Below are 25,702 nucleotides of genomic sequence, written 5' to 3'. Positions count from 1 at the left end.
ATTTACGTAGATTTATTATAACGTGGGTGTTTTTATTGACGATTAAAGATGTATTTTTAGCTAAGCGTAATAAAATTAATTATACCTTAATGAAATCGTTTACAAAATCAAACAGAATAATAATATGAAATGATTAAATAAAGCAGTTGAATGGTAAAAAAATTATGATAAAGTAGTTAAATAATAAAGAATGGTGTTTTAAAAATAATTTCTAAAAATTCACATTAAATGTGGATGAAACAGTGATTGAATTGGATCTTTTGTGTTCAAAACCTAAACGAAAAATGATTAAGAAGGATCCCTTGTGACGTTTCGTCCGTTTCACAGTGAATCTTTTCGTCCCACTAACAGTAGAGTCTTTATTAACTTTTCTAGGAAATCTTTAGTACATTCAATAGAGTTAAAGAGTGTGCACTCTAAAATTTAGTATTTCCGTCATATTTTTTACGTAATTTTTTCAAATTAATTTTATTTTTTAATAATTCCGTTGGATGATAAATTCGGCTATGATCAATAAAATGAAAAATATACATGCATTGAAAATTTATCCTAGAGTATTTGGGTACAAACAATAGCACTTATCGATATGGAGTAAATAATCTCAGGAAACTGAAGAGGTAAGATTTTATTTGATAAAAAAGTTGAAAATAATTTCCGATTTTTTCCACCTCTTTTTATCGTAAGCAATTTATCTTCTCTTCAACCCCTTTCTAATTGTCAGAAACTTTCTACACTTTCGTTTCCACACATTTTACCTTTGCTCTGACTCTTCTTTTAACTCCGAACTTAACTTCCTCCTCTCGCGTGCTGCTAACCGTGGATTTAATCCTTTTATAGTTCATTCAGCTCTTGCTAAACTCACTGGTCCCAAAAATCCCTCTTTTTCTAATCCTTACTAAGAATAATTTGTTACTTTGCCGTTTTTCCACCTGTTTGTTAAAAAATTGCTAATATAATCTCCTGTTTTGGTTTTAAAGTCCTTTTTAGGCCTGTTAACAAAATTAAATTTATGTCCATAAAGATCCTTAGATAATTGCTGAGGTATTTACTACCTACTTTGTCAGTGCGTCCTTGGCTGCATTGGACAAAGTAGACGCGTTTTAAAATTCAGACTTAAGGAACACGATAAAGGTGTCCGTTATCAAGAATGAGAGAAATATCAATTGCTGCACATTGTTAGGATCTTGGGCATGCATTCAATTTTGAACATTTTGTTGGAAATGTCTTTCATATTTTTCGGAACAAAAATGCATGCTCTTAAAAAAATTTTTGAGTTTAAAATATTTTTCTTCGGTTTAAGAAAAAAGAGCCATCTTGTCTTAAATAAATGTCTTAAGAAATCTACAAAAAAATTCCGGAAACCACTCTTAACTTTTGAATGGCTGCAGCCATAGTTGCAAAGGTGGTATCGAAACTAAACTCAGTGGCGCGACAGCCCATAGAGGGCCAAGGCCTACTGTGCCCATCTCAGTTTTATCGACCTTGGGCTCTAGGATGCAGGAGCAGACGCTCCGGTTAGGTGGTCAGCCGAACGCGAAACCCCCAGTATTTAGTTCCCAAACATGCTTGATACTCATTTATGAACCCACTGAAGAGATAAAAGGCTGAGTCAACCTTGCTCGGCCCGAGGATCGAACCCAGTACCTGTGGCATGGGAGCTCGAGGGGCTACCACTCAGCCACTAGGCATTAAAGGTGGTATCTAGATTTAGTAAATTGGTTATGTGTAACAGGAGGAGATCACTTATAATGTCGGTTGGCGAAAAAGTGATTTACAAATAAATATAATTTGTAATTTTTTTATCACATTGCAAGCTAAGCACATCATGTTAAGTAATGTCTATTAAGTGTATATTTGCTCTAAATTGATTTTGCTCGACTGCTTTTCATTTAACCTTTACCACATATCTCACTTAAATTAAGAGATAAAAGCACTAACTGCATAAGTTCCACTAGATGTCGCAGTAATGGTCTCAACTTTTTCAAGCCTCGTGGCATAGCGTTATCATTTACAATTTTGTTCATAATCCGATTAATCGTGCTCAAATTTCAACTAATGATCAGTCCCAAATGCTAAAGAAAGTTACAATTGTTTTCTTAAGCTTACAAGATAGCCACTCACAGTTCCGATCATGCTTCTATAGAAATAAACGAACAGATACCAAGAAATATAAAATAATGGATTAGATAATTTATAAAATAATGGAATAGATAATTTATAAAATAATGGAATAGAATGGAATTGAGAATAGAAATAATAGAATGAAAGTTTAAAGAATAGCATTTTTAAATTTCTTTAAAAATTATTATTTTTTTATTTTTAGAATTTTTATTTTCTTTCAATCTTTTACATTTGAATAGCTTGTAGAAATATTTTTGATTCATTCCGAATTAGTAAAATAACCTTCCTACTATAAAAACCATTGAATATGAAACTTCAACAAAGCATACTTGTTCAACTTTCATCAACAAATATCTCCTAACCATCATCAAATAATAAGAGTACATTTCCTTTAGCTTAGTGCCACAATTGGGTCTTTAACAATCAACTTTGTGTCAAGTCCATTAATCACAACACACGAAGGTGGCTCCCTTGAAACTTTGCCAGAATCTTCTTTTCCTCAAAGTTATAACCCGGAAAAAGGAGACGATTTCCAAAACCACCAGTTGTTTTCTTTGGGTCAAAAGGAACTGTTGATCAATTGGCTTAACATTTCCAGAAATGGCCAATTTTGTCGAAAAAATAGCACGTCACAGTGACTTATTTATTGGCGAGCCGCAAGTGACATAATGTTAAAATGGAAAAGGGGGAAAGTTTGGAAAACGGCCAAAAAGCTCCGTTTCTGAAAAGATCCTTTTAATATTATTTCGTATGAAGGTGGAAACATGATCATTATGTATTAATGTCTAGTTATGCCTTTAGTAACATTTAGGATGCTCAAAAGGTGAAATATGATGTTTAATAAGTTGCTTAAATTTTAATAAAGTGATCTTTATTATGTTCCAACACCAGCAAATAATTCAAAGGAGAATATGGTAAAGATGAATTTCTGAGCAATAGTTTGAATTTAAGGCTAAAACTTCATTGCTTAGCTGCTGCCCAACTTTCAGCATGATAGCTTCAACGGTTTTGGAGTTATAAGAGAAACACACAAACAGGCAGGCGAAATCTTTTTTTTTAATTATTATTATAGATTATATATTTTTATTTTGAAAAAATATACAAAATATTTCTTCTTAAATTTAATTTGAGTATAATATTTTATTTAAAAGTGAAATATATTGCCAATTTTATGAAGGGTCAGAGGTTCCTAAGGAGGTTTTAATTAGAAGTTACTATGAGCAACTATTTAAAAGTTATGAGCTACTATTTTTTTATTATACAATAATTAAATGAAAAGAAGTAATTTTATGACCTATAGCAGTTTTAAAAATTATTACAGCAATGGTTCTTATTTGACTTGGCTAGATTTTTTAAAAATAAGGAAAATTACAAAAAATAGGCTTTAAAAGGGATTACTTTTAGTTATTTTGTACCGAGGGAAAAATGTATGAGCATCAGTTTGAATTAAAATATATTCCTTTTTAGGATATTGCTCGAAGTACAATACTAACATAATCACGAATATTATTAATAACAAAAGCAACTCTTTTGTTACAAATAATGTTTGTTTACTGTTATATTTTGTTACATTTTCTTTTTTAGGATATTGCTCGAAGTTCAATATTAACATAATCTCGAATATTATTAGCAACAAAAGCAACTCTTTTGTTACTAATAATGTTTGTATATTGTTATATTTTCTTTTTTAGGATATTGTTCGAAGAACAATACTAACATAATCACTAACATTATTAGTATGAAAAGCAACTCTAGATTCGAAACTAAATCATTCTATTAAATCTCGTCAATATTTTCTACCAATTTTCAGAACCATTTTTTTTCAAAAAAATTCTCGTTAAATAAAGGCTTATAATAACTGAGATAGACTGTTCCTCAAAAAATCGTAAAGCATAAGTATTAATTGAAATTTCATCTCTTATTTGGTTTTAATGTTATCCAAATTCAATAAATAAAATTAAATACATGAAAATTTTGTACGGAAGGAAATATTCGTTAAAATTGTCTGATTTTATTTTTGAGACAGTTAGAAGAAATTACAAAACATATTGTTTGCTCTTCACTCAGATATAAATTATAAAAATCTACAGTTTTTTAGTCAGTTATTGAACAATATATCGTTAAATTCAAAAGCTGAGATATTGATAGAAAAAAATTTTTAAGAAAAGAAAACAAATAATAAATTAACAATAGTATCTAAATAAATTTTGTTTTTCATAATAGCATGCATCAAATGTAAGGTTTTTAAAATATTTTTAAATTTTGTAATTATTTTTAAAAAATTTATGTAGAAACAAAGAAGTCTTTTAAGCGAACTACTACTAATTTCGTTATATATATCTCAAGAAAAAAAGTAGTTGAGGAGAAAAAGTAGTACATTAGGATTTTAATTTGTTGCTTTAAAAATGCAAAACAAGCATAATAAATCCAGTTTCGAGCACAGTTAATTAGAAACATTTTGTGAATTCCTTTTCGAATTTCTTAAGAAAAGAATTACACAAAATTACTAACATAATGCGCAAAGTAATTTAAAATAATTTATAGGATTTCAATTTATTTCGAAAGAATTTTAAAACAAACATCATGATTTTATCGTGATTATTACAGAAGTAAATTCTGCAAACTTTTTCGAATTCCTTTTCGTCCTTCTTAAGAACTCCGGATCTTGGTTAAGATGAAACGGAAACTCAAAATCAATATATCAAATTTTACTAATCCATTTTTACTAGTACCTCTACATACTTTACTTAAAGGGGAAAAAAACTCTAAATTCAAAAAAAGGCATTGCGAGCGCCCAATCCACAAATCGCATAAAAGTAGCAACAGAAAAAAAAAAGTGAATGAATGAAGCCAAAGTTTGAAAAATGCCGAAATGCTAAGTGTAAGAAGGAGAAGAGACTATAATCAGGAAAAAAGGTAGAAGGAAACAGAGCCACCAGGTGGCGCTTACAACTTATCGATTGAAGCATCCCTTTACTCCTGAGCATCATCGTGTTTGTATGGGACGTTAGAGGCAGTGGAGAAAGAGGAACTTATCCCGCATCCTCTTTCCTATTCCCGCTGTCACACATAAGGACCTACGAACCGGAACAGGTTTTTCCTTTTGCACAAATCTGGTTTATCCAGTTTTGGACGTAAAGCGCGCGAATTTTAAGAGAGGTTTTTCGAAATGGGAAATGATGATAAAAAGAGTGATGAGACGGGCAAAAAAGGAAAGTCTGGAAATGCAAAAGAAGAGTGCAAGAAAGGTGGAGAGTGTGAGAAAGATCAAAAGAAAAGTCCGAAGACTGGTGGGGGGCCCGATGATATAGAAGCGGGCCCGGTCGAAAAGAAGAAAGGATCATCATCTGAGTCGCTTAAAACAGGTTGGAATTTACTAAGTTATTAACACATGATCATATTTGATGTTTTCAAACTTTGTTTTAAACTTGAAATTCAGTAATTTATTTAAGCGTATAAAGCGCTATTTTTTAAAGCTTATTAATCAATCGAACTATAATTATTAATTTGTTTTGGAGAAACTTCTTTAGAAAGAACCTAATGAAATAGTTTCTGAGGAAAATATGAAGAAAAATTTCTTCGTTTATTTACTTTTTGGGGGATATTTTTTCTGAAGTTTTTAGAAACATTTTTGTTTTCAGATAGAATACAGAAAACGAAATTATTTCTTCTTTATTAAAAAAATATCACTTACAGTGAACAAATAATATTTCATCTTTTTCATCGTGATTTATTGACAAAAAGCTTCTACGATTAAATTTGAAAGTTTAAGTAATTAAGTTAATTGAAAATGAAGAAATTTTAAATTCTATTGTAGAAATTTAGTTAAAAAAGCGCTTGAGGCAATAATTTTTTTTATTAAAATCGAGTGATTTCAGTTAATTCAATATTATTGCGCTACCCAAAACTTCAATTTTTGTGTCGATTTACAGGGTTAGAATCATTTAAAAATAAGTATTTGTTATAAATATTCAGGCGCGAGTGAGCAAAATATTAAATATTTTTTTCCTAATTTCATCTCTCTCTCTTTCACTCTGTCTCTCTCTCTCTCTCTCTCTTTCTTTCTCTTTCCCGCTCTCTTTTTTGTTATGACATTTTTAAAAGTTTATTTTTAAGAAAATGAAAAAAACAAAAAACTAATAATATATTATGTTCCATTACATAATTTTAAAATAATTGATCATCTATGATATCCAATAATTGATCATCCAATTGTATAAAATGCTCAATTTAATTTTAATAATTTATTCAAAACATGTATTTGAATAATAGCCCCCTTTTTTAGTCTTTTAAACATTTATGGTTTAACCGAATTAAAATTATTACATTGTTATAATTCTGGTTTAATATTATACCTCTCAAATAGTTGCACTTTTTAAAGTAAGCAAAACTTTCATTCAAAGAAAATTACTTGAACATTTTAAATTTGAAACGTTATTGTTTAAGCATAACACAGCTATACCCTTGAATTTCCACTTATATTAAAAATAAATAAATAAATACCTGTACCAAAAGAAACAAGTAATTTTCATAATTTCTGTAAAGTTATTTTCTTGTAAAGTAAAATGGGTCAGGGAAACATGATTTTGCGCGCGAAAAGGAAGGGCTTCTACCACAGCATGGCCCATCTTCCCTTTGAAATAATTCTCTGGAAGAAATTAATTTTCGCCTTATTAATTTGTCAAACTTAGTAATTCTAAAAAGTCAACAGATGGTGATACAATAGTCACTTTTTTGAAAAATGAAGGAAAACATTTGGTGAAAAATGGACAAATATTATTTCACACATTAAAAAGAAAATACCTGTAAATTTTCCCTTTAAATTTAAAAAAATGTCCCCTGAATATATTACTCTGTTAGCAAAGAATATAAACTTTTCATGTCAATTTATTTTATTTAGTAATTCTAATAATAGTTTTTTAATAAATGCATAAAACTTAATATTTTATTCCATATTAACTAAAAAAAATTCATTGCCAAATGTCAAGAAGGTCTTTTACAGCTATAAGATTAAAAGTTAAATATAAAAAATCCTTAATCAGCCAATAATTTTTACCAACATACCTTACATAATTATAAATCACAGATACCATTTTATTGTTATATTACATTTATTTACATATTATAACACTTACAAGTATGATACAATGTATAAAAGGTTTACAATGTTTTTTACCTTGTAAAAATTTTTTATCACGCATGTAGAAATAATGGATGTATATTATCAAGCAATAAATGTTAGTTTCATTATCATAATTTTTTGAAAAAAATATATGCAAACATCAAAGGGATGGATTTTTATGGTTCGGCATTTTTTGATGCGTAAGACAGTAGAAAAAACAACCAACTTAAAATTCATTTTTCGTTGTAAATCAAGTTTCAAAGTTCAAAATTTTTTTGTTTATTTTCTCCACGCATTTTAACTTATGATCTATGCTGTTAAAATGTAGTCATCATATTAGTTCAAGGCAAAGTTTTTTCATATCTATCATCAAAGAGATTACATATTTTACAGAAGGTGTATAAGTAATTTTTTTAAATGCAAACGTGTTTTATTTCCCAATTCCTATTTTAACTTCTATTAGGAGCAGTTGCAGTTATATGCTTTTAATCGGTACCTATTTATGTATTTTTTTTCTGTATTTTTTGGGAACTAAATTGTACAAATCACACAAAAAGTATTGTCAGTTTGACGTATTAATAATTTTTTTGCAGAAATGAATTTATATTATTCTATGTTTAGATTTTGCAAGGTAAATTAGAATAAATTATCTAACAGTCGTAGGTGTAGTGACTCTAGTTTTTACAATTATTCTTGTCTTTTATACACTTTTTATTTAGCATAAATGTTTTGATATGAAGTAGTGATCCATTTTTATTGTATGATAATGAAATAAAAAAAGACAGTAGTCGTTGATGTAGTTGATATTTTTCGAATTATAGTTCTTATACTTTTTATTTATTTATTTAATCTATAACGTTGATATAATTTCCTGATCGAATTTTGTGTAATTTATAAATTAGAATACCTGGGTTAGTAGTCCTAAGTGTAGCGGTTTTTGTTTATGTAATCATTCTAATTTTTACTCGTGAATACTTTCATTGCCTTAATTCTTTAGAATAGATTGCTTATTAAAACCGAAGAATCTATGAAATGTTCTGAATTTTACTAAATTGATTGTATACATATCGAATCCATCATCAATTTTTCTCCAGTAATTTAAAGTTTTAAGTTGCTTTTAATTATACTGGATTGAATCTTATGCTTTATTTTAAGTCAGTGTGCAAGTATTTTAAGTTACTGAAGGAATAATTCTATTATGTCAAATATGTTGGAAAAAACTTTTACGAAAAGAAAAGTCAGATAATTAGGAACTTCTTGAAGTATAATATAACAAATTTGTTTCAGTTTTAGCATGGTGGCAAGTTGTCTGATGTTATGCTTATTGTCCCGATTATATATTACTATACATTATTGTTTTTTAATTTGATTACAAGGTAATTTAGCTTAATTTGAAAGGAAATAGTTCAACTTTAAGCCTTATTGTTGTTGTAACAGCATGATAATATGGCTTAAAGTTCTAGCATTATGGTTTCAGCCGGCTGAACCACATTTTTGAGGGTTAAAGATTATGGATGAAGCTTACTAATGGATTTTCTGAATTTCTATGCTACTGAAGCTCGTAAAAATTAGTGAATATTATTCTGAAGGTTTGTAAAAGTATTGATTGAAAATAAGCTTAGCAAACTTAATAGCAGGTGTTCTTTGTTAGTTGGGCCTCTTTTACTGATGATCTATGAATACTGTTCTACAATTTTTTTTTCTGCATGGGCAAGCAAATCATATTTACGTTGTGTATATATATATATATATANAAATGACGTAAGAAGCGGGATAACGTACGAAACGGACAACGTAAAATCGGGGTTCCACTGTATATATATATATATATATATATATATTAATATTGAAATCCGCATAGTCTTTGTTTAAACTTAGAAATACAAGGGCACAGAGGTTAAAGAACTGAGACGTTGTGGCAGACCGGGGTTCGAACCTCTATGGCAGTTTCTGATCAATGGTCGAAAGACCCGCTAATCTGGGATGTAAATGCTGCCCTATTTAATATTCGCATTGCAATCATTATACCATGGTCTGAAGATTAGGAAGCTTTAACCTAGGTAAACTCTTGGCTAAACGCATTTTGTTTGTGAGTGCTTTATTTTAAGACATATAATTAAATACATTGTGTGCTTCAAAATCTTTAAGGCAGTTATTTTAATATATATGCGTTATTTAATATGACTTGTGCATTTTGCTAAACTAAATCTTCTAAAGTTAAAAACATCAATTGGTTTGATTATAAATTTAGACAACCTTAGCCTGAATCCGAAATAGTCTTTAAAAATTTCTATTAGTTCGTTCGGGAGCTAGGTAGAGAAATAAATTTTTATCATAGATTTAGTACTGAATGTTGTTATAAATTAAACTGCAAACGATTCTGTTTTTGCGATCTGTTAAAATGCTAAGCTGCTAATGCTAAAATGCTAAATGTTAAAAATAACAGCTCCATTACAAAAACAAGTTTCGTATTGAGTTAATTGCACGTTCTTTAACAATTAATTTACTTATATATGTTATATCAGGTAAACGGAAGTACCAATGTGGAAGTCATGTAAGGGCTACGTCACCTAGTTGTTATTTCTATGGCTATATTAGATCCGTGTCTATTTTGTTTATAGATATTGTACATATTTTATAGTTATTTTAAAACGTGTTTCTATAAACTTAAATGATGTGAAAGGAGTTCAAAAGTTAACGTCCCGTGATCATTAGCGTCATTTTCAGTGCCGAATAAAACAGGTTATGATACATTTTTATTTTATTTATTTATTGGTGAGTTGAGCGTCTAAATTTTTTTATATTTTAAGTTTATTTTAAGTAACATTTAAGTTATTGATTTAGTTCAGCCGTGTACTGACTTCTATGAATGCAAATATGTACTTTTTATAGTTGTAAAAGTTGATGCGTATTAGCTTATAACTCACACAGAAATAAAATCAACCGAACAAAAAGAAAGTTAACATGCTTTTACTAATTTTTTTTATAATTCACACTTTTTTTCTCACTGGCTGTGTGCTTTTAAATTTCGTGCATAATTTCGAAATTTTGGTATGACTATTTATTGATAACTTTCTTTTTCTTTTTCCCCTTATGAAAAACGGGTTCTCAGACAGTTTCAAATCTTATTTAAATTAATTAAGCGAGACATTTTGCTTAAATAGTTTTTACAAATTCTTAATAGATGTAATTGTGATTTTCTTTCCAGAAATATTCATAGTATATCAGCGAAAAAGCATTTTCTGATCAAAAATTTCTGAAAATTTCAGACTGAATGAACTGATTACTTACATGTTATTTCTCGAAAAAATATCAAGCTTGTGTGTATGATTAATTTAAGGAAATATTCCTTAAAAATGATGCTTTCTAATATTATGGGATAAGAGATTCAACTGCGTTAAGTGATCTCTTCAAACACTCAAATGTTTTGAAACTTTAATTTAATTTAACCAAAGATTACTTACTGCCTAGGAACCCTCTGAAATAAGGTAGCGATCTCTTACATCCAGGAAAACGAAAAATAACTAAGTTTGTACCAAATAATATTCTTCATATGTGTTTTTAAAATAATTGTTTCTTTTTTCATAAAATCCTTCTGTAGCATTCACTAATGAAAATAATGAATATTATGACAGTTTATCATTCGCCCATTAAGAAAGCAACCAAATTGCTAAAATAATAATTATTCTATTTCTACTGCAATTAAATATCTGAATGCAGTTCGTTTGTAAGAGTTCTTGCTCATTAGTATCTAGAAACAAACGACTCTTATGTTTCCATGAAACGCTGAAAATCATTAGGAACTCATAGTTGCTGGCTATTCAGTCCAATTTTTAATTCTGTTTACCGTACTTTCAAAAACTTTAATTCCCAATTTGTTGAAGCCTCAATAAATTTTGGATTTCAGAAATTATTATCTTCTACACTTAAGTCTTTTGCTTTAATTTGAGTAACGCCATTCTAAGCTCTTATGCAAGTGCTTATAATATTTTTTTTTTATAATTCATACAAGAATACTTTAATTTCTATTTTTGCTCACGTTATTTTAACTAATGACTTTACTAATGGCAGTTTTAACTCACACAAGATGATTCACTAATTACTGAAAAAAGAATATATTATATAAAAATAGTTAAATACTTGCGAGCGCCATTAAGCATGAATCAGCCAACCAGGTTCAACCCACAAGCATGATGTCACTTGCAGGTATCCAATTAAGTTTGTTCTGAAAATTGATTCAGAGTGATAATAAGCTCAAGACTGAAAGTTTTAACGTTAACACTCTATGTTTGATCACGTCCCGCAGTGGACTGATCGTTAAGACACGGTTCCCAGCAGATTACCGTACGGTCAGTGTGCGGGTGGGTGACCACTTGGATCAGTCTGCGTAGGGACCGAGNCATTTATTAAAATGACAGTTTGTTCGAGTGATTTGGAGAAGAGACTTTTAAAGTATTTTATGTATTAATTCGTTTGCACCATGTGTCTTCAGTTGTGGTCATTTCTTCTTTTTAAATTGTAAAACTTGGTAGCATATTTTTTTAGTCTATTAGTTTTAATCTGGGAGAAGTAAAACTTGTTAACCTACCTTAATATTTCAGCAATATAAGGATATCTTAATTTAAATATGTGATCATACAATAATGATTGCTTTAAGACTTAGGTGGAAGCTAACAAAATAAAAAAACTTACTCAATTATGTTAATAAGGTATCAATGAATTTATAATGCAACTTCTTATATTTTTTAGAAGGAATCATCATCAGCATTAATATTCCTTAAGTTTGCAAAAAACGCTAAATGTTTTTTTTTATTATGCTTTAAGATTTTAACTTTTCATTGTAGTCCCGCAGTGGACTGATCGTTAAGACACGGTTCCCAGCAGATAACTGAAGTCAAGCAGCACTGGCTACGGTCAGTGTGCAGGTGGGTGACCACTTGGATCAGTCTGCGTAGGGACCGAGGGTGTGCGGTATTGGTCCTCGTTAAACTGTTCTACCGTAAAGTGCTCGACTTCGCGTGGAGATCGTCGGGCTACCCAAGCGGGAGTGCCATTCCATCTGCAGAGGATTAAAATTGTGATGGCTTGTCTTCGGATTATCCTCAGGGATGTTTCCCAGACCGTCCCCAATAGCCCACTGTGCAGCTCTAGTGTAATTGAACTACTACTACTACTGTGTTTAACCACGTGATTAGACGCAATCATGTGAATAGTTTCAAAAACCCAACTTACAAGTTGTGACAAAAATTGTCGTTTGGCAAGTTTTTGGTTGCTTTAATCTCACACTTACTTTTGAATAAAAATATCAACTTTTTTTTCCTCTAATTAAGTTTAATTTAGTTAAAATCTTTCGATACAATAGTCAGTTTTTAAATTTTTTAACACGTTTCTTTTCTGCTGAGAGCAAGTTTAGCTTTAAAAAATATATAGCATTGTAACATGTTTAAAAAAAACTCAAAGTGCGCCTCTTTTCTTTAAGTGCAAAATCATTTCTCAAAGTTTTTATACAATAGTTTAAAACTGAAACGTGAAACTACCTTGAAAAGATGTTTTCATATTTGTTTGTGACCAATGTACAGAAATGACTAGAAGCGATTTTACGAACAACAATGACTGTGCACTTTGCATAACATGAGGCAATGTTAAAAACTTTGCCCTAAAGGTTTAATTTTTGTCATCGTGTTTAAAGATGCTTTCATATTTATTGACGTCCATAGTTTTACACAAACCTGACTAAAAGCAATTCTTTGAGCAAGAGCTACGAGAATATTGCATTAAAATACAATATTTCACGTGCTATTGATAAAAAATTAACAAAGAATGAAAAAAAGGGATGTTATGAAATTAATGTTATAATGCATATCATAATCTCTTATAATGATAATGATAAGTAAATAATTTTAATGAAATACATATTTACAGTGTTAAGAAAATATTAGATAATTGAATTTACTTATGATTTGACACTTGCAGTTGTACCGTGATTTGTCTTCTTTAGAAAGCATAAATATAAAGCAAATCTGCAGACTGAAATAGATCTTCTTTTTTTCTCGGTAAATATTTCTCACTTGGGATGTTTTATTCTATAAAAGCTTCAAACATCACTCTTTTCCTGTATCAGGTGTTACAAATCTTTTGTTTTGCCCTTGGAATAACATCCATAGGAATTTATCATCGGAATGGGATTTAGCTGTATTCTATAATCCAAAACGACGTTGAAAGAATTGTTCATTTCTCGGAGCTCTTTTCTTTGAAACATAAATTTAGTTGTCTTAAGTTCCCGCAACAAGTATTTCCAAGTTATTAAACTTTTTTTTGTGATGGATTTCGTATTATATGAAATAAAATTTTCAATTTCGATGTCAAGAAGATAAATCGACAACTTTAAAAATCCAAGTTTTGATGTGTTTGTAGGCTGTTTCGAAAGTCCCGGAACAATCAAATATCTCGACATATGCATGATCGAGGAAAATAAAATCCCATCTTGAGCACTTTACGTGGAATGATACCAGTGCCCAAACCAAGAGATGAGATTGTGACGTTGACTTCGATATCATTCTTTAGCTATTTGCAAATATTAAAAATGCGTTGTTTTCAAAATAGGACATACTCTAAAGAACTTGAAAGATGTGTCAAAAGTCAGGATATTAAGTAATTTATCATCACACTTAAGTTGGAATTCTAAATACAGATTTAAGTTTTAATCTGCTTAAATCATTCAGTACTGCTCTCTACCCACCTTGATTTCGTAGAATCCTTTCACATTTTAAAATTTCCAATAATTTAACTATCGTTCTACAATCCAATCTTTTCCAATGTTCAAATTTAATTTCGATATCTTTTACCTCCTAGTTCCGTCTAAGCCCCTTGTCACACCTCTCTCATATCTTACTTTCATTATCTTGTTCAAGCTGGTCCATCTGTCCCTATTGGTTAAACCATTTCGTACGTGTTTGTATCGTTACTCTTCTACTGTCATTTAGTGTTTAGACATTAAGAAAAGTTCTTGTTTATAGAACTAAAACTGTAGCACGTCTATTTGTAAGCCTTTATTATATGTCCCTTTATGTGTGCTTTATTTATTCCGCAATTCTTCGTTTTTTTTCTCCAATTCGTTTTTCTCGTGATATTTCGAGGTTCTGGGACTTTTGGATCTCTCTGCAAGCATGATTACTCTAACACTCTGATGCATTACCCGATCACACAATAATTAATCATCTAATTCAATTTTATTTATTTAATTAATTAAAAATAAATGAAGCTGATTATGGTGTCACAAATAAGGTATTGAGCTTGGATGACAAGATATTTAAAGTAATCATATCGGAATCAATTTCTGTGTCGAATGATTATGCATTATTGTTGCCAACGGTATAACGATAAATTGCTGAATTTAGACTCGGATTGATTAAATGCCGCTGAATACTCATGAAATGAATTGTGTAGATCACATAGTCTGAATACATGCTAAGGCGTACAGGTTTAAATATCAGCTGACATCAGAAATATCGAAAAAAACGCCTGTTGCTATTTTAAGCAACTAAAAAATAACGTACAAAAGAAAAAAAATTAAACTAGTATAAACAATATGTAGTCATGTGAAGTGAATGATTGTTGAAGGAAGTATTATTATAAGAGAATAGAATGGCATTGTGAAATTTTAAAACCTAGTTAAAAATGCGTCTCAATTCTTTCAAAGATTGAAATAATGTAAGAAAGTCTTAAGAACGTAAAGAGAATCTAAGAATTCCGCGTTGCAGTGTGTCTAAGAAACTTCAATAATGTTTTTGTTGAAGCCACATTTTTTCAAATTTACTGAACTCGTAACTTGACCAAATCATAACTAATTTAAAATTATATTTTGAAATTACTTTATCCACAAAATTTAAAAACATGATTAAAAATTCATGATTTAGCAGTCAGCATCAAAATTTAATTGAAATTTCGACCTGTGGTAACTTATCACCAAACTAAAATTTACATTAAGAGGTAAAGACTGGACGAATTACAAACTGGACAATTTTACATAAAAGGATACCTGCAAGTGACGTAGTGTGGCTATCTCGATCCTGATTGGTTGTTAAAACATCGCATTTGTTTACGTTAGCAACTATTCCTTCCACTTTATTTCAAGTAACATATGCTCGCCTAGTATCAATTCTGTTAAGAGACACATTCTACATTCTCACAAAAAGATTCTTTCACAAAGATTTCAATTCTTTCGCTATATATTTCATACTTAACACAAAGACAAACATAAAACCATGTAGAGTATAAACAAACTAATTATGCATTGAAGTTGTCAGGTACAGAGAACAAAAGTATCGCATTGTTACAATAAAATATGTAAATAAATAATAAATCTAAGTCAAACATAAGATTTAGATGAGAAAAAATAATATTTCAATAAATTTAATGTGCGATACGGTGCTTCATTTAATTAACTTCACGTTAATAAACATTCTAACTGATGTGGAGAAACTTAGCTTAACTTTAACACTCCATTTTGCTCATAAACGATCAGCTGGAGCTGACGTCATAAGTCACATGTGTGGGTATCAGTGATCTTCTTCTTCTCGAAATGCAAATACCCAATTGAATTCGTTTTACCCTCCCCCCCCCCCACGTGTAACCTTTTTAGGCTTAAGTCATCATGGATCAAACATTTTTCACAGACTTACTGCGTATATAACAAGCAGTTAATAAACCTTCACTGATTAACTTTAAATTGACGGTAACAGACAGTGTTACATAAAAGTATATTCACCCTTTGAAAATCTGAAATTCTTCCAAAATAATCTTTATTTTCAAGATTGTTTTTCAAAATTATTATTTCCACATACTGAGGCATGAAATCAATTATTATAACAATATAGTATCATCGACTGAGTAATTATGAAAGTTATCATCTTCGGTAGCAGACCTAACAGTAACAGCTGTTCTCTTGGACAACACAAAATATATGTATCAGAAAATTTTTAAAAAAATCAAAGATAACCTCTAGATTTATTATAAAATGAATTTTCCAAAAATTCTAAGTGTTTTGAAGTTGTTTTAAGCAAAATGTAAAAAGAAAGTTTGATTTCGTTGATTTGGACAGCCTATTTATTAAGATTACTCTTAGTTAAAAATTTACAGTTTATGTTCGTGTATCAATTGGTTAAATTAAGCGATATACATTATAAACTCGATGATTGAATAAATTAGACTACATATTATAAAAATATAGAATATTTATTATATCAGGTATTGTATTATTATATTGTAATAATTAGGTCAAATTATTAGACGCACTGTAGTTTTTTAATAATTACATGTTTTGCATGAGTTTATAGGCAATACTTTTACATTCAAACATATATGTAATGGGTTTCTATTCAGAAGATATTTTATATACTTACCATTCGTATTTATTTTTAACGTATTGGATTACAATGTTAACCATTTGATGCATGAGCGTAAGGAAGTGGAAACCGGTTTCAGCAGCGCAAAAACAATAAAGTTGTATATTATCACCTGATAATTAAGATTTTACATAGAATCTTACAGTGCGCCTAATAAGTTGGACAGGGACTAGGCAGATAAGCGTAAAACACCATTTGTTGCCATATAAAACACACCATTTGTTGCCATATAAAAATTAAATTCATTTTGATAAATTGCTTTTCAAATTTTGCTTCCATTTTTCTTTATTTTCAAATTCTGAAAACAAATGAAAGAAAATAAAGCTTAGTTCAAAAGTTTATCAAAAAATGAAATTTTTTAGAATTATATATGAATGCTGCAAAATTTCTGGAACAAAAGTAGCAAAGATTTACATTGAGAAAAACTAGAGCAAATCCTTTGAAAGTTTTAGTTTTAGAGCAAATGTATTCTAAGTTTGTTAAAATGATCTCAAAGCAAAGAATCGTTATATTCATCGCTGAAAGCCTTCCATCGTAATAGTCAAGAATATTTATTTCAAAGCTCTTTCTTTTTAAAATCTTGTAAAAAAATAGATTTATAATTCTTAAGAAGTATTTGTTGAAAACTGTATCTAAACAAATGCAAAAACGTTAAAATAGAAAAACTATTCAAGCGATTTCCTTAGAAATCTAGATGCAGCATAGAGTGAATTTTAATTTACGGTAAAGAAAAAGAAAACGTATCTTCTTATAATATTTAAACTTCCTTACTGTTTCATTCAAATTTTCAAAATAATATTTTTGTAAAATAATATTTACCGTATAAACGGGATGCGTTCGTACTGGGGTAGGTGAGTTTGTGCCTTCATACGTTTTGGGAGTCAAATAGCATCTATCAACAGCTAGAATTTAAATAACAATTCTAGAATATTTTTTCCTGTTTCACATTATAAAAAATCAGCAATTCTGATATTTACTGATTGTCAGTTGATTTTGCTTCTTTTGCCTGTCTGCGATGAACTTTACCAAATCTCATCTCTATTATTCACTTATTGTATAATTAATAGCTCTGGGGGTACTGAATTATATTTTGATCCTCCTCTGGTTCTGGTAAAAATCACGATCTGTGGATGAATAAATGGGTAAATGAAGGGGTCCATTCGTTTAAATCGGGCTGTGATGTGGCTGAAGTCGTACTGTAGGACATAGATGGCACCACTGAAAAACAAGTAGCGCACCCTTTGCCTTAAAGTCGCTTGGTTTCGCCAAGCAGGCCTGCTGGTACTGGCAAGTGGCATTGGAAACAACAACAACACACTTACTGTTTTATTATCGATAAAGTAAATCGGTATCCAGATTCTTAATATTATATATGACAAATAGAATATTTGATGTCTTTTAATTTTATTGGTATAGGAGAAATAGGCCAAAAAGGATGTTGGGTGGAACAATTATTACAAAAAATGGAGACTGAATATTTTAAATTTTTGCTGGGGTCCTTTTGACATAATGAAAGTCTAGAAAAGTATGATTATCCAAAAACCTTTTTTCTTGTGTTCACCATCTTGTAAAAAAAATATTGGAAAGATTCATGCCGTAGTAACAAAAAATTGATATTTCAAGTCAGAAATTAATATCATAATGGTTTCGAGAAATAAAATGCCACTTACATCATCTTTGTAAACATTTTGCAACTTAAAAACAATGATATATCATTTTTCTGACAGAAATAACGCTTATTTTATAGCCACGCAAGATTTTTTTAAAAATTTGGAACGTTTTTTTTTAAAGATTGAAACTTTAAAAAGAAATGTTTAACACACATTTACATTTTTTAAATAAGTCAAAATTTACGCCTACATAACTTTTCTAAACATTTAATTCAAAAAACTAATATTATTTTGTTTTTTCTGTTTGAAATGCAAGGTATTTTGTCACTAAGTGAGACTTTATTTTTTATATTTGATATTTTTCCATGGCTGAAAATCGTATTTTGCATGTTCATCTTTTTCTGGTAATAATAGGTTTATTAACATGTCAAATGGATACCAACAGCGTACTAAAAAATCAACCACTGCCTTAGTGGGAATACGTTCCATTCAAAACGGTATCTTTCCTCTACGATATGCATGCCGTTTTTTAATTTTTGCTTTTCATAACACTTTTTTTCATCATAAAACTCATGGCATCGGTTCTCGTAAAACTATTCTAACGTGCAGTGCTTGACTTGACCTCGCAGGTTATCAAGCTGCCAAAGCGGGAGTGCCATCCCCTCTTCGCAGGATCAAAATTGAGATGACATTTGCTTGGTTCATCCTCAGAGATGATTCTCAGACAGACGCCAATAGGTTAAATGGTTAATTCTCTTGGGTTAAAGAGCTTTGAAGAATACTTTTAAATATTATGCAATAAAAAAGCTAATGAGCCAATGAAAATCTGAAAAAATTGGATAAATATGACAACCAAAGCTGACGTCTTCAGAGGGTACCAGCTCCGGAAGTCATAAGGGCAAAACCTTTTCTATCGAGAGAGCAAGACAAAAGTCTAAAATTGCTCTCTCTGTACCCCAAAAGTTTTGCCANAAAGAGCTTTGAAGAATACTTTTAAATATTATGCAATAAAAAAGCTAATGAGCCAATGAAAATCTGAAAAAATTGGATAAATATGACAACCAAAGCTGACGTCTTCAGAGGGTACCAGCTCCGGAAGTCATAAGGGCAAAACCTTTTCTATCGAGAGAGCAAGACAAAAGTCTAAAATTGCTCTCTCTCTGTACCCCAAAAGTTTTGCTAAAGTCCAGGAAAGGAATATAATACATAATATACAGTATAAAATACATAAAGCAAATACAGAAGAAAAAAAAATTCTTCTCTTTTTAGTATTTTTTGTGTTAATACTTTGTTACAAGTTTAGAGTATGTTGAATCATAATATGGTTAAAATTTTCCGCAACCTTTATATAGTGCTAAGCTGACTCATATTATGGTTCTTCTTAAACTTCATTTCATGGTACTGTGGTTCCTCATGTACAGAAACGTGGTTCGATTCAGCGCCTCAAGTATGATTTTAGGTACCCGTTTAATCGTTCAACTTTTAACAGAGTATACTTAAAGAGATTTTTTTAATGGATTATGTCTCCCCTGCTGACGCACATCATATTACCTCTAGCTGTTTCAATATTTTCGATTTAATTTTCTAAGGGTTTTCTGGAAAGTAATAACTCTGATTTTAACTTAGAACAAATAAATGGTGCCCGGTGCTCGAACTGACTAGTATCAGGGAAGAGTGCTTTCAACGCATGCAGAGTCACTTGGTCTTCTCTGATCCTTCAGAATGTAACTTGGTCTTGTTTTTAGCTCCCTTGCAGCAAATCTGCTGATTACCACCAGTGACTTTTTCTCATGGTTAAGATACCCTTTGGCGATTATTGTTTACCAAAATTCCAAGTCTACTGGGGGCCTATGGTAGTTCTTGAAGACAATGAAGAAGTCATCAGTGAAACAAGCACTGGAAGGCATTCAACTTTCGCCATTGAAAATGTGAAGCGTGTGACTGAATTCTAGGATTTAAAACATCAATTGAGTTTTCATTTAATAGCACTAATACTGAAGATTCCTAGTAGTTGCTGTTAAACATTGCAGAGAAATTTTTCCTTAGCAAAGCAATTAATTACACCCTCTCTTTGCGACCCCTTCTTGGCAGGTTCGAAGGTGCGAACAGTTCCACATCTACCCTGGTACAAGTTCTGATGTGACTCTTCTTAACTTTATCCTATTATTACGTATCAAAACTTTCATGAATAAAATATCGTTTTGAGATAGTCAAAAAGTTATAGACAACAAGTAAAAAATGATTGCATCACGGTTTTAAAAGAAATTTGCAAAAATGACTACCGGGGCAAACTCTATGCATAGAAATCTCGCTGAAGGCGAAGTATTTACATGAAAGAATCATACTTTGAAACATTTTAATTTGTAATCACTGTCTTGTTTAAAATCATTATTGATTTAATGGTTTTAAACTAAATTTTAAAAGAAGTCTTATAATTCTTTAATTATCTTTAATATATATATCAAAATGATAATTAAAACAAAGAAGAATAATAGACAAATGAAAAAAAGGGGGGTAAATAATAAGTAAAAAAATAACAAACAACAGTTAAAAAAAAAAAATAGGGTAAAATTTTATTTAAAAAAACCGGAAAAAAAGATATAATCCGGTTTTTTACAAGTTTAGAGTATGGGTTCCGGTTTTTTACAAGTACTTTTTTTTTTTTAACCGTTGTTTGTTATTTTTTTTTACTTATTATTTACCCCCCCCTTTTTTTTTTCATTTGTCTATTCTTTGTTTTATTCTTCATTTTGAACATATCTAATGAGTTCCGTTTACTTGCAGCTTAAGCGCATTAAATGAAACNTATATATATATATTTGGATAAGTTTTAAATTTTCTTTTTTAAACAATTTTTAGAAGTAAATGTTCTTAACGCAGCTTTCATGTACGACTGGGTTTCTCATCAAATTGTGTTATCTATAAAAATAGCTGCCCAGTAATTTTTTTTCTGGAAGAGTGACTACCTTATATTTCCAATAGTTATAGGTTCATTCAATCGTCGAATGTTCTGTGATTTTCTGCTGAGTAACTAATTAGATCGATCGAAAAATTCTTTCTCCGATTTTATTCCTTTTTTATACAACTTTAACAATGTTTGCAATTAACGTTTTCATTTAATGCAGTAGTATTAACGTATATAGCTAAGAAATAACTGCCACTTTAAATTTACCAGTGCTAAATACTTATAGATCAATTTTAATAGAGAAATCTGTTTAGAAGAAATTCTGTATAGAAAAGTTTGTTTGCATCTTAAAAATGGAGGCTCTTCTGTCAAGGAAAGGAATACCGATGACGAATCTTCTGCACAAAATAGTTTTATTATTATTATTTCTAATTGAAGATTACTATATAGTTGTTCAACACGTAATTACTGCAATGTTCATGAATCATTTGTACCTAGCCTTCTAGTATCTACGTGATTTGTGACACAAATGTAGCTCAAAACAGAAACACAGTACATAACAGAGTAACATAGAAATACACAGAATTCATTACAGAGATCTTAACACAGATGAGTTTAGTGCAGGGCAGAAATTCAAAATATTTGCACTCATTTCCTCATGAAGTCTGCGCACTTGTCGCAGATTAGGACTTGGATAATAACAGGGTATTGGTGTTTAACGAAATGTAAAGTAACTGCAGATTTTTTTTTCTTGGGTCATGAAGGAATATTTTCTGTAACATTTTTCTACGAGCCTTTGTAAAATATTCTTTAATTATCCGTTTATTTGAGGAAAAGGAACTAGCTTATATGCAATTATGTAATCTGTAAAAATTATTTTTTTTAAATGGTTGCATAGACTCATTTAAAAAGTTCTGAATTTTATCAGTAGGTAGTTAATTTAACAGTAATAAATTAAAAACAAAAACATTTTTTAATGACAGTACAAGCGCATTCGTAACTTGCTACATTCACGTACATTTCGAATCGCAGCTGTTGCCACTCCTAACTTACAAATGCTTTTATACGTCGTCATAAGGCCTAGATACCAGCCAGTCCTTCCTTGGTTCTTAAAGACATCAAAAACATAATTTTTTTATCGCAGAAGTTCTCGCCTGTCATAAAGATAACCAAATCCGGGTCTTGCCAACAGAGGCTCTACAAGTCCCCGTTCTGTTTTAACTTTTAAAGTTGTTGGATGGCCAGTTATTTGATCATCAGAACTAATTTTTTTATTAATTTACAGATAAATTACTAATTTCGGTACCCTAGATTTAATTTCGGCTTTTTGCTTACTCAGCTTCCATTCTTTCATTATAACAGTTTCCTGTTGGATTTTCAAAGAGCAAGAAAGAAGCTTCTATATTATGCATATTCTAGACATTTTTACGCATCAGAACATGCAAAGTTATTCATTTTGAGTGAATATGAAGACGGGTCGTAATTATCTCGTTTGAGTAAAAACTATGGGTTAACCAAGACCACATACTTTTAGGTGATAAACTTCAATGCTGACAGAAAATAATCAAAGTAGAAAAAAATCCATAGGTTTAGTTACAGACAGATTTACGCTTAAAACAAATTTTTTTAAAGGGCTGAATTTGCATTGAATCAACAAATGACAATACTTTTTTTGAAAACTTTAAAAACCTCTTAGAATACCCCTTACGAAAAAATAAGGTGTTTGTGAGGTTGTTTTGTGATAGACAAGTGTAAAAAATAAACTTGAGGTAGAAAGTGAGTTTTTGTTTTGCACCCAAAACATCCTCATCAATAAACTTCAATATCAACCTAATTTACACTTTGTAAAATAAACCTCATACATAGCTTAGAATTGATTTTCATTGAAATTGGTTTAAAATATTTACAACTCAGTAATATTTGCGTATTATGTGGAAACAATAATCTGTACACCTTTAAAACAGCCTATTAAGCTGGCTGATTTCTGCAAACCTCAAAACAACCACAAGTGTGAATAAAGCAACTTTGTATGTCTTGATTATAAACCATAGGAGGTGAATTTTTGAAGTCAACTTCAAATAAACTTCAAAATAATCTTAACACTTCTAAACAACTTTAAATAAACCTCAAAAACAACTTAAAATTTTGAAAGGGACTGTATATGTTTATCTAGGAACCAACCAAAGGTTTTACATTCATAAGACTTTTTTTCTAACAATTCTTACACAGGACGATTTTTTTAAGAATGGAGCTGATCACAGTTTCCCCGTGGTGGCAATTTACGCTACTTGATTCTACAATTTGAAACTTATTTTAAGATTTTAAATTTTAATTATTGTTTCTTCATCGAGTCTACGTGCGTAAATTTAATTGTCAATATTTAGTTCAAACAAGACACTTTAAAATAATAAGTTGCATACACATCCGAGTGATAAAGATTTTATTTAAAAAAAGGTAATACCAGCAATGACAAAAAGTTACGCAACTTAGAATCCACTTTAAACTTATTGATCTCGGTTATAAATTCCTAACGTAGTTTTTTACGCAAGCCAATTAAATTTATTTAAATTTTATTCCCGTTTGCTTGAATTAGGCTTTGCTGTTTGTTATCACATATTTATGACAGACACGACAGCGATGTGCTCATAGGATAAAACACACACATAGATCTCGTTGAATGTTTTTTTACATAAACTTTAAACCAAACTGAAATCTGATTATATTCTGAAAGTATCTTCGTGAATATTTTAGCTATCTAACTATCAAATAAACTAGTCTCAAATGTGCTCCATCTGCTATATTTGGTTGTCATGGCATGTACAAAAGATTGCATTATACTGAAAATAAAATTCCTACCCTATTTAACTTTGAAAATGTATGATGATGTGAACGTGCTTTGTATTTCTATTTCAACGTGATTTATTGTATTTGTAAATTATGAATTATTTTCTGATGTAATATTACAGCATATAAGGGACAAAAGTTATTTTCTGCAGTTTTACTAAATTAAGTACAAACAAAAAAAATCAAATTGTAAAATCAAAAAAAAATAATAATAAATGTATTTATTACTATGATTTATGATGAAAAACATTTATAATATGCGATAACTTTACCTGAATTTTTTTTTCTCCGAGTGTTAGTTTCGTAATCAGCAAAGCAGACGCTGTTTAAAGATAGACAAAAAAAATGAGCATAAGACATAACAACAACAATTCAGATCACAAGCGCTTTTAATTTAAGAATATGGTTTTTACTCATATTGCTTTTTGTGTTAATTTCGTAATTAGCATAGGAGACGATGGATGAAATTTTGTAGAAATTAACCGAACAAACAACAACGTTTTGTCTTACAAACGCTTTTCATTTTCAAATAAGTGTGATTTTTCTACATTTTGACATTTGGTGCTATTTTCATTATTGGCAGTGAATTATTAGCTATTCGCTAAGGATCGACAAAATTATCTATTGAACACTTTTTTACAGACAAGTATGGCTTTTCTTCATATTGGCAGTTTGAGGTTTTATAATTAATACAGAATGCGCCAGTAAAACCTGGATAATAATCGACATAAAAACAATAATTTTGATAGCAGATGCTTTTTTATTCTCACATAAGTGTGTTTTTTCTTAACATTGACATTTATGAGGCAAACCGGGTTCGAATCCCAGTCGATACGAATATCGCATCCCGCTTGCACCGACTACAGTGCTAACGTGAAATATCCTCAGTGGTAGACGGATCATGGGTTAGAGTCCCCTTGTCGCCCTAACCATGGAAGGTTCTCGTTGTCTTCCTCTCCATGTAGCGCAAATGCGGGTTGGCTCCATCAAAAAGTCCTCCCCGAAAGCAGATTTCTCCCAATGCTCGATCCAGGAGTTCCCTTGTCTTCTGGATTGGGTTCAAAATTACAAGCCTACGGAGTTGAACGTTGAACATTAGTAGTCGTGAGCCCTTAAAATTGGGTCGGCTGTTCAACGACGGTTATAAAATAAAATAAAATAACATTGGCATTTTGTGCTATTTTAAATAATTGGCACTGAAGGATCTGGCTAAAAATGGATAAAAATTAACCTAATAATTATGACTAAATGTTACAACTCACCGCACTTATAAAGTTTTATTTTCCGAAAAACGGTAATATATACAGGATTGCCACAGTAAAAAATGAACAAAAATAGATGCTTTTAGTAGCCTCAAGCATGAAAATAGTTGCCTAAAACTTTGAAAATAGTTGTCTTGACAGGAACAAAAATTTATCAAAAATAGCAGCCAAATAACTAAAATTACAGCTTAATTGTCAAATACTATGATTAGGACTGGGTGATGTCAGAAATTTTAAACCGTGATACATCGTCAGTTAGACATCGCGATATAGCGATGTATCACGATTTAGCATATCTTCGAAAATTACCTATGGGAAATCTTTAAATCAATCAATAATAAATAAAAAGGAATAAATCTATTGCAAAACAAAATATTAATTCTAAACATATTCTACTATGATATCAATATCATTGATTTATTTTTTCAATTAAA

General features: G+C 30.2%; 2 protein-coding genes across 3 annotated transcripts in view; one reads left to right on the top strand and one right to left on the bottom strand.

The window, feature by feature from the left end:
- Window positions 1-25,702, bottom strand: part of LOC107442126 (dynein light chain roadblock) — a 601,383-nt gene that overhangs the window by 449,148 nt on the left and 126,533 nt on the right. The gene's annotated exons all lie outside the window — the stretch shown is intronic.
- Window positions 5,070-25,702, top strand: part of LOC107456464 (solute carrier family 12 member 4) — a 423,880-nt gene continuing 403,247 nt past the window's right edge. For both annotated transcript variants that reach the window (XM_071180171.1, XM_071180172.1), the window contains exon 1: window positions 5,070-5,486. In XM_071180171.1, coding sequence (XP_071036272.1) covers window positions 5,291-5,486 — 196 coding nt within the window. In that variant the 5' untranslated portion in view covers window positions 5,070-5,290. The remainder of the gene's footprint in view (window positions 5,487-25,702) is intronic.

This window comes from Parasteatoda tepidariorum, chromosome 4 (assembly GCF_043381705.1).
Source record: "Parasteatoda tepidariorum isolate YZ-2023 chromosome 4, CAS_Ptep_4.0, whole genome shotgun sequence".
NCBI classification, from domain to species: Eukaryota; Metazoa; Arthropoda; class Arachnida; order Araneae; family Theridiidae; genus Parasteatoda; species Parasteatoda tepidariorum.
This window is presented reverse-complemented; position numbering and strand designations above follow the sequence as displayed.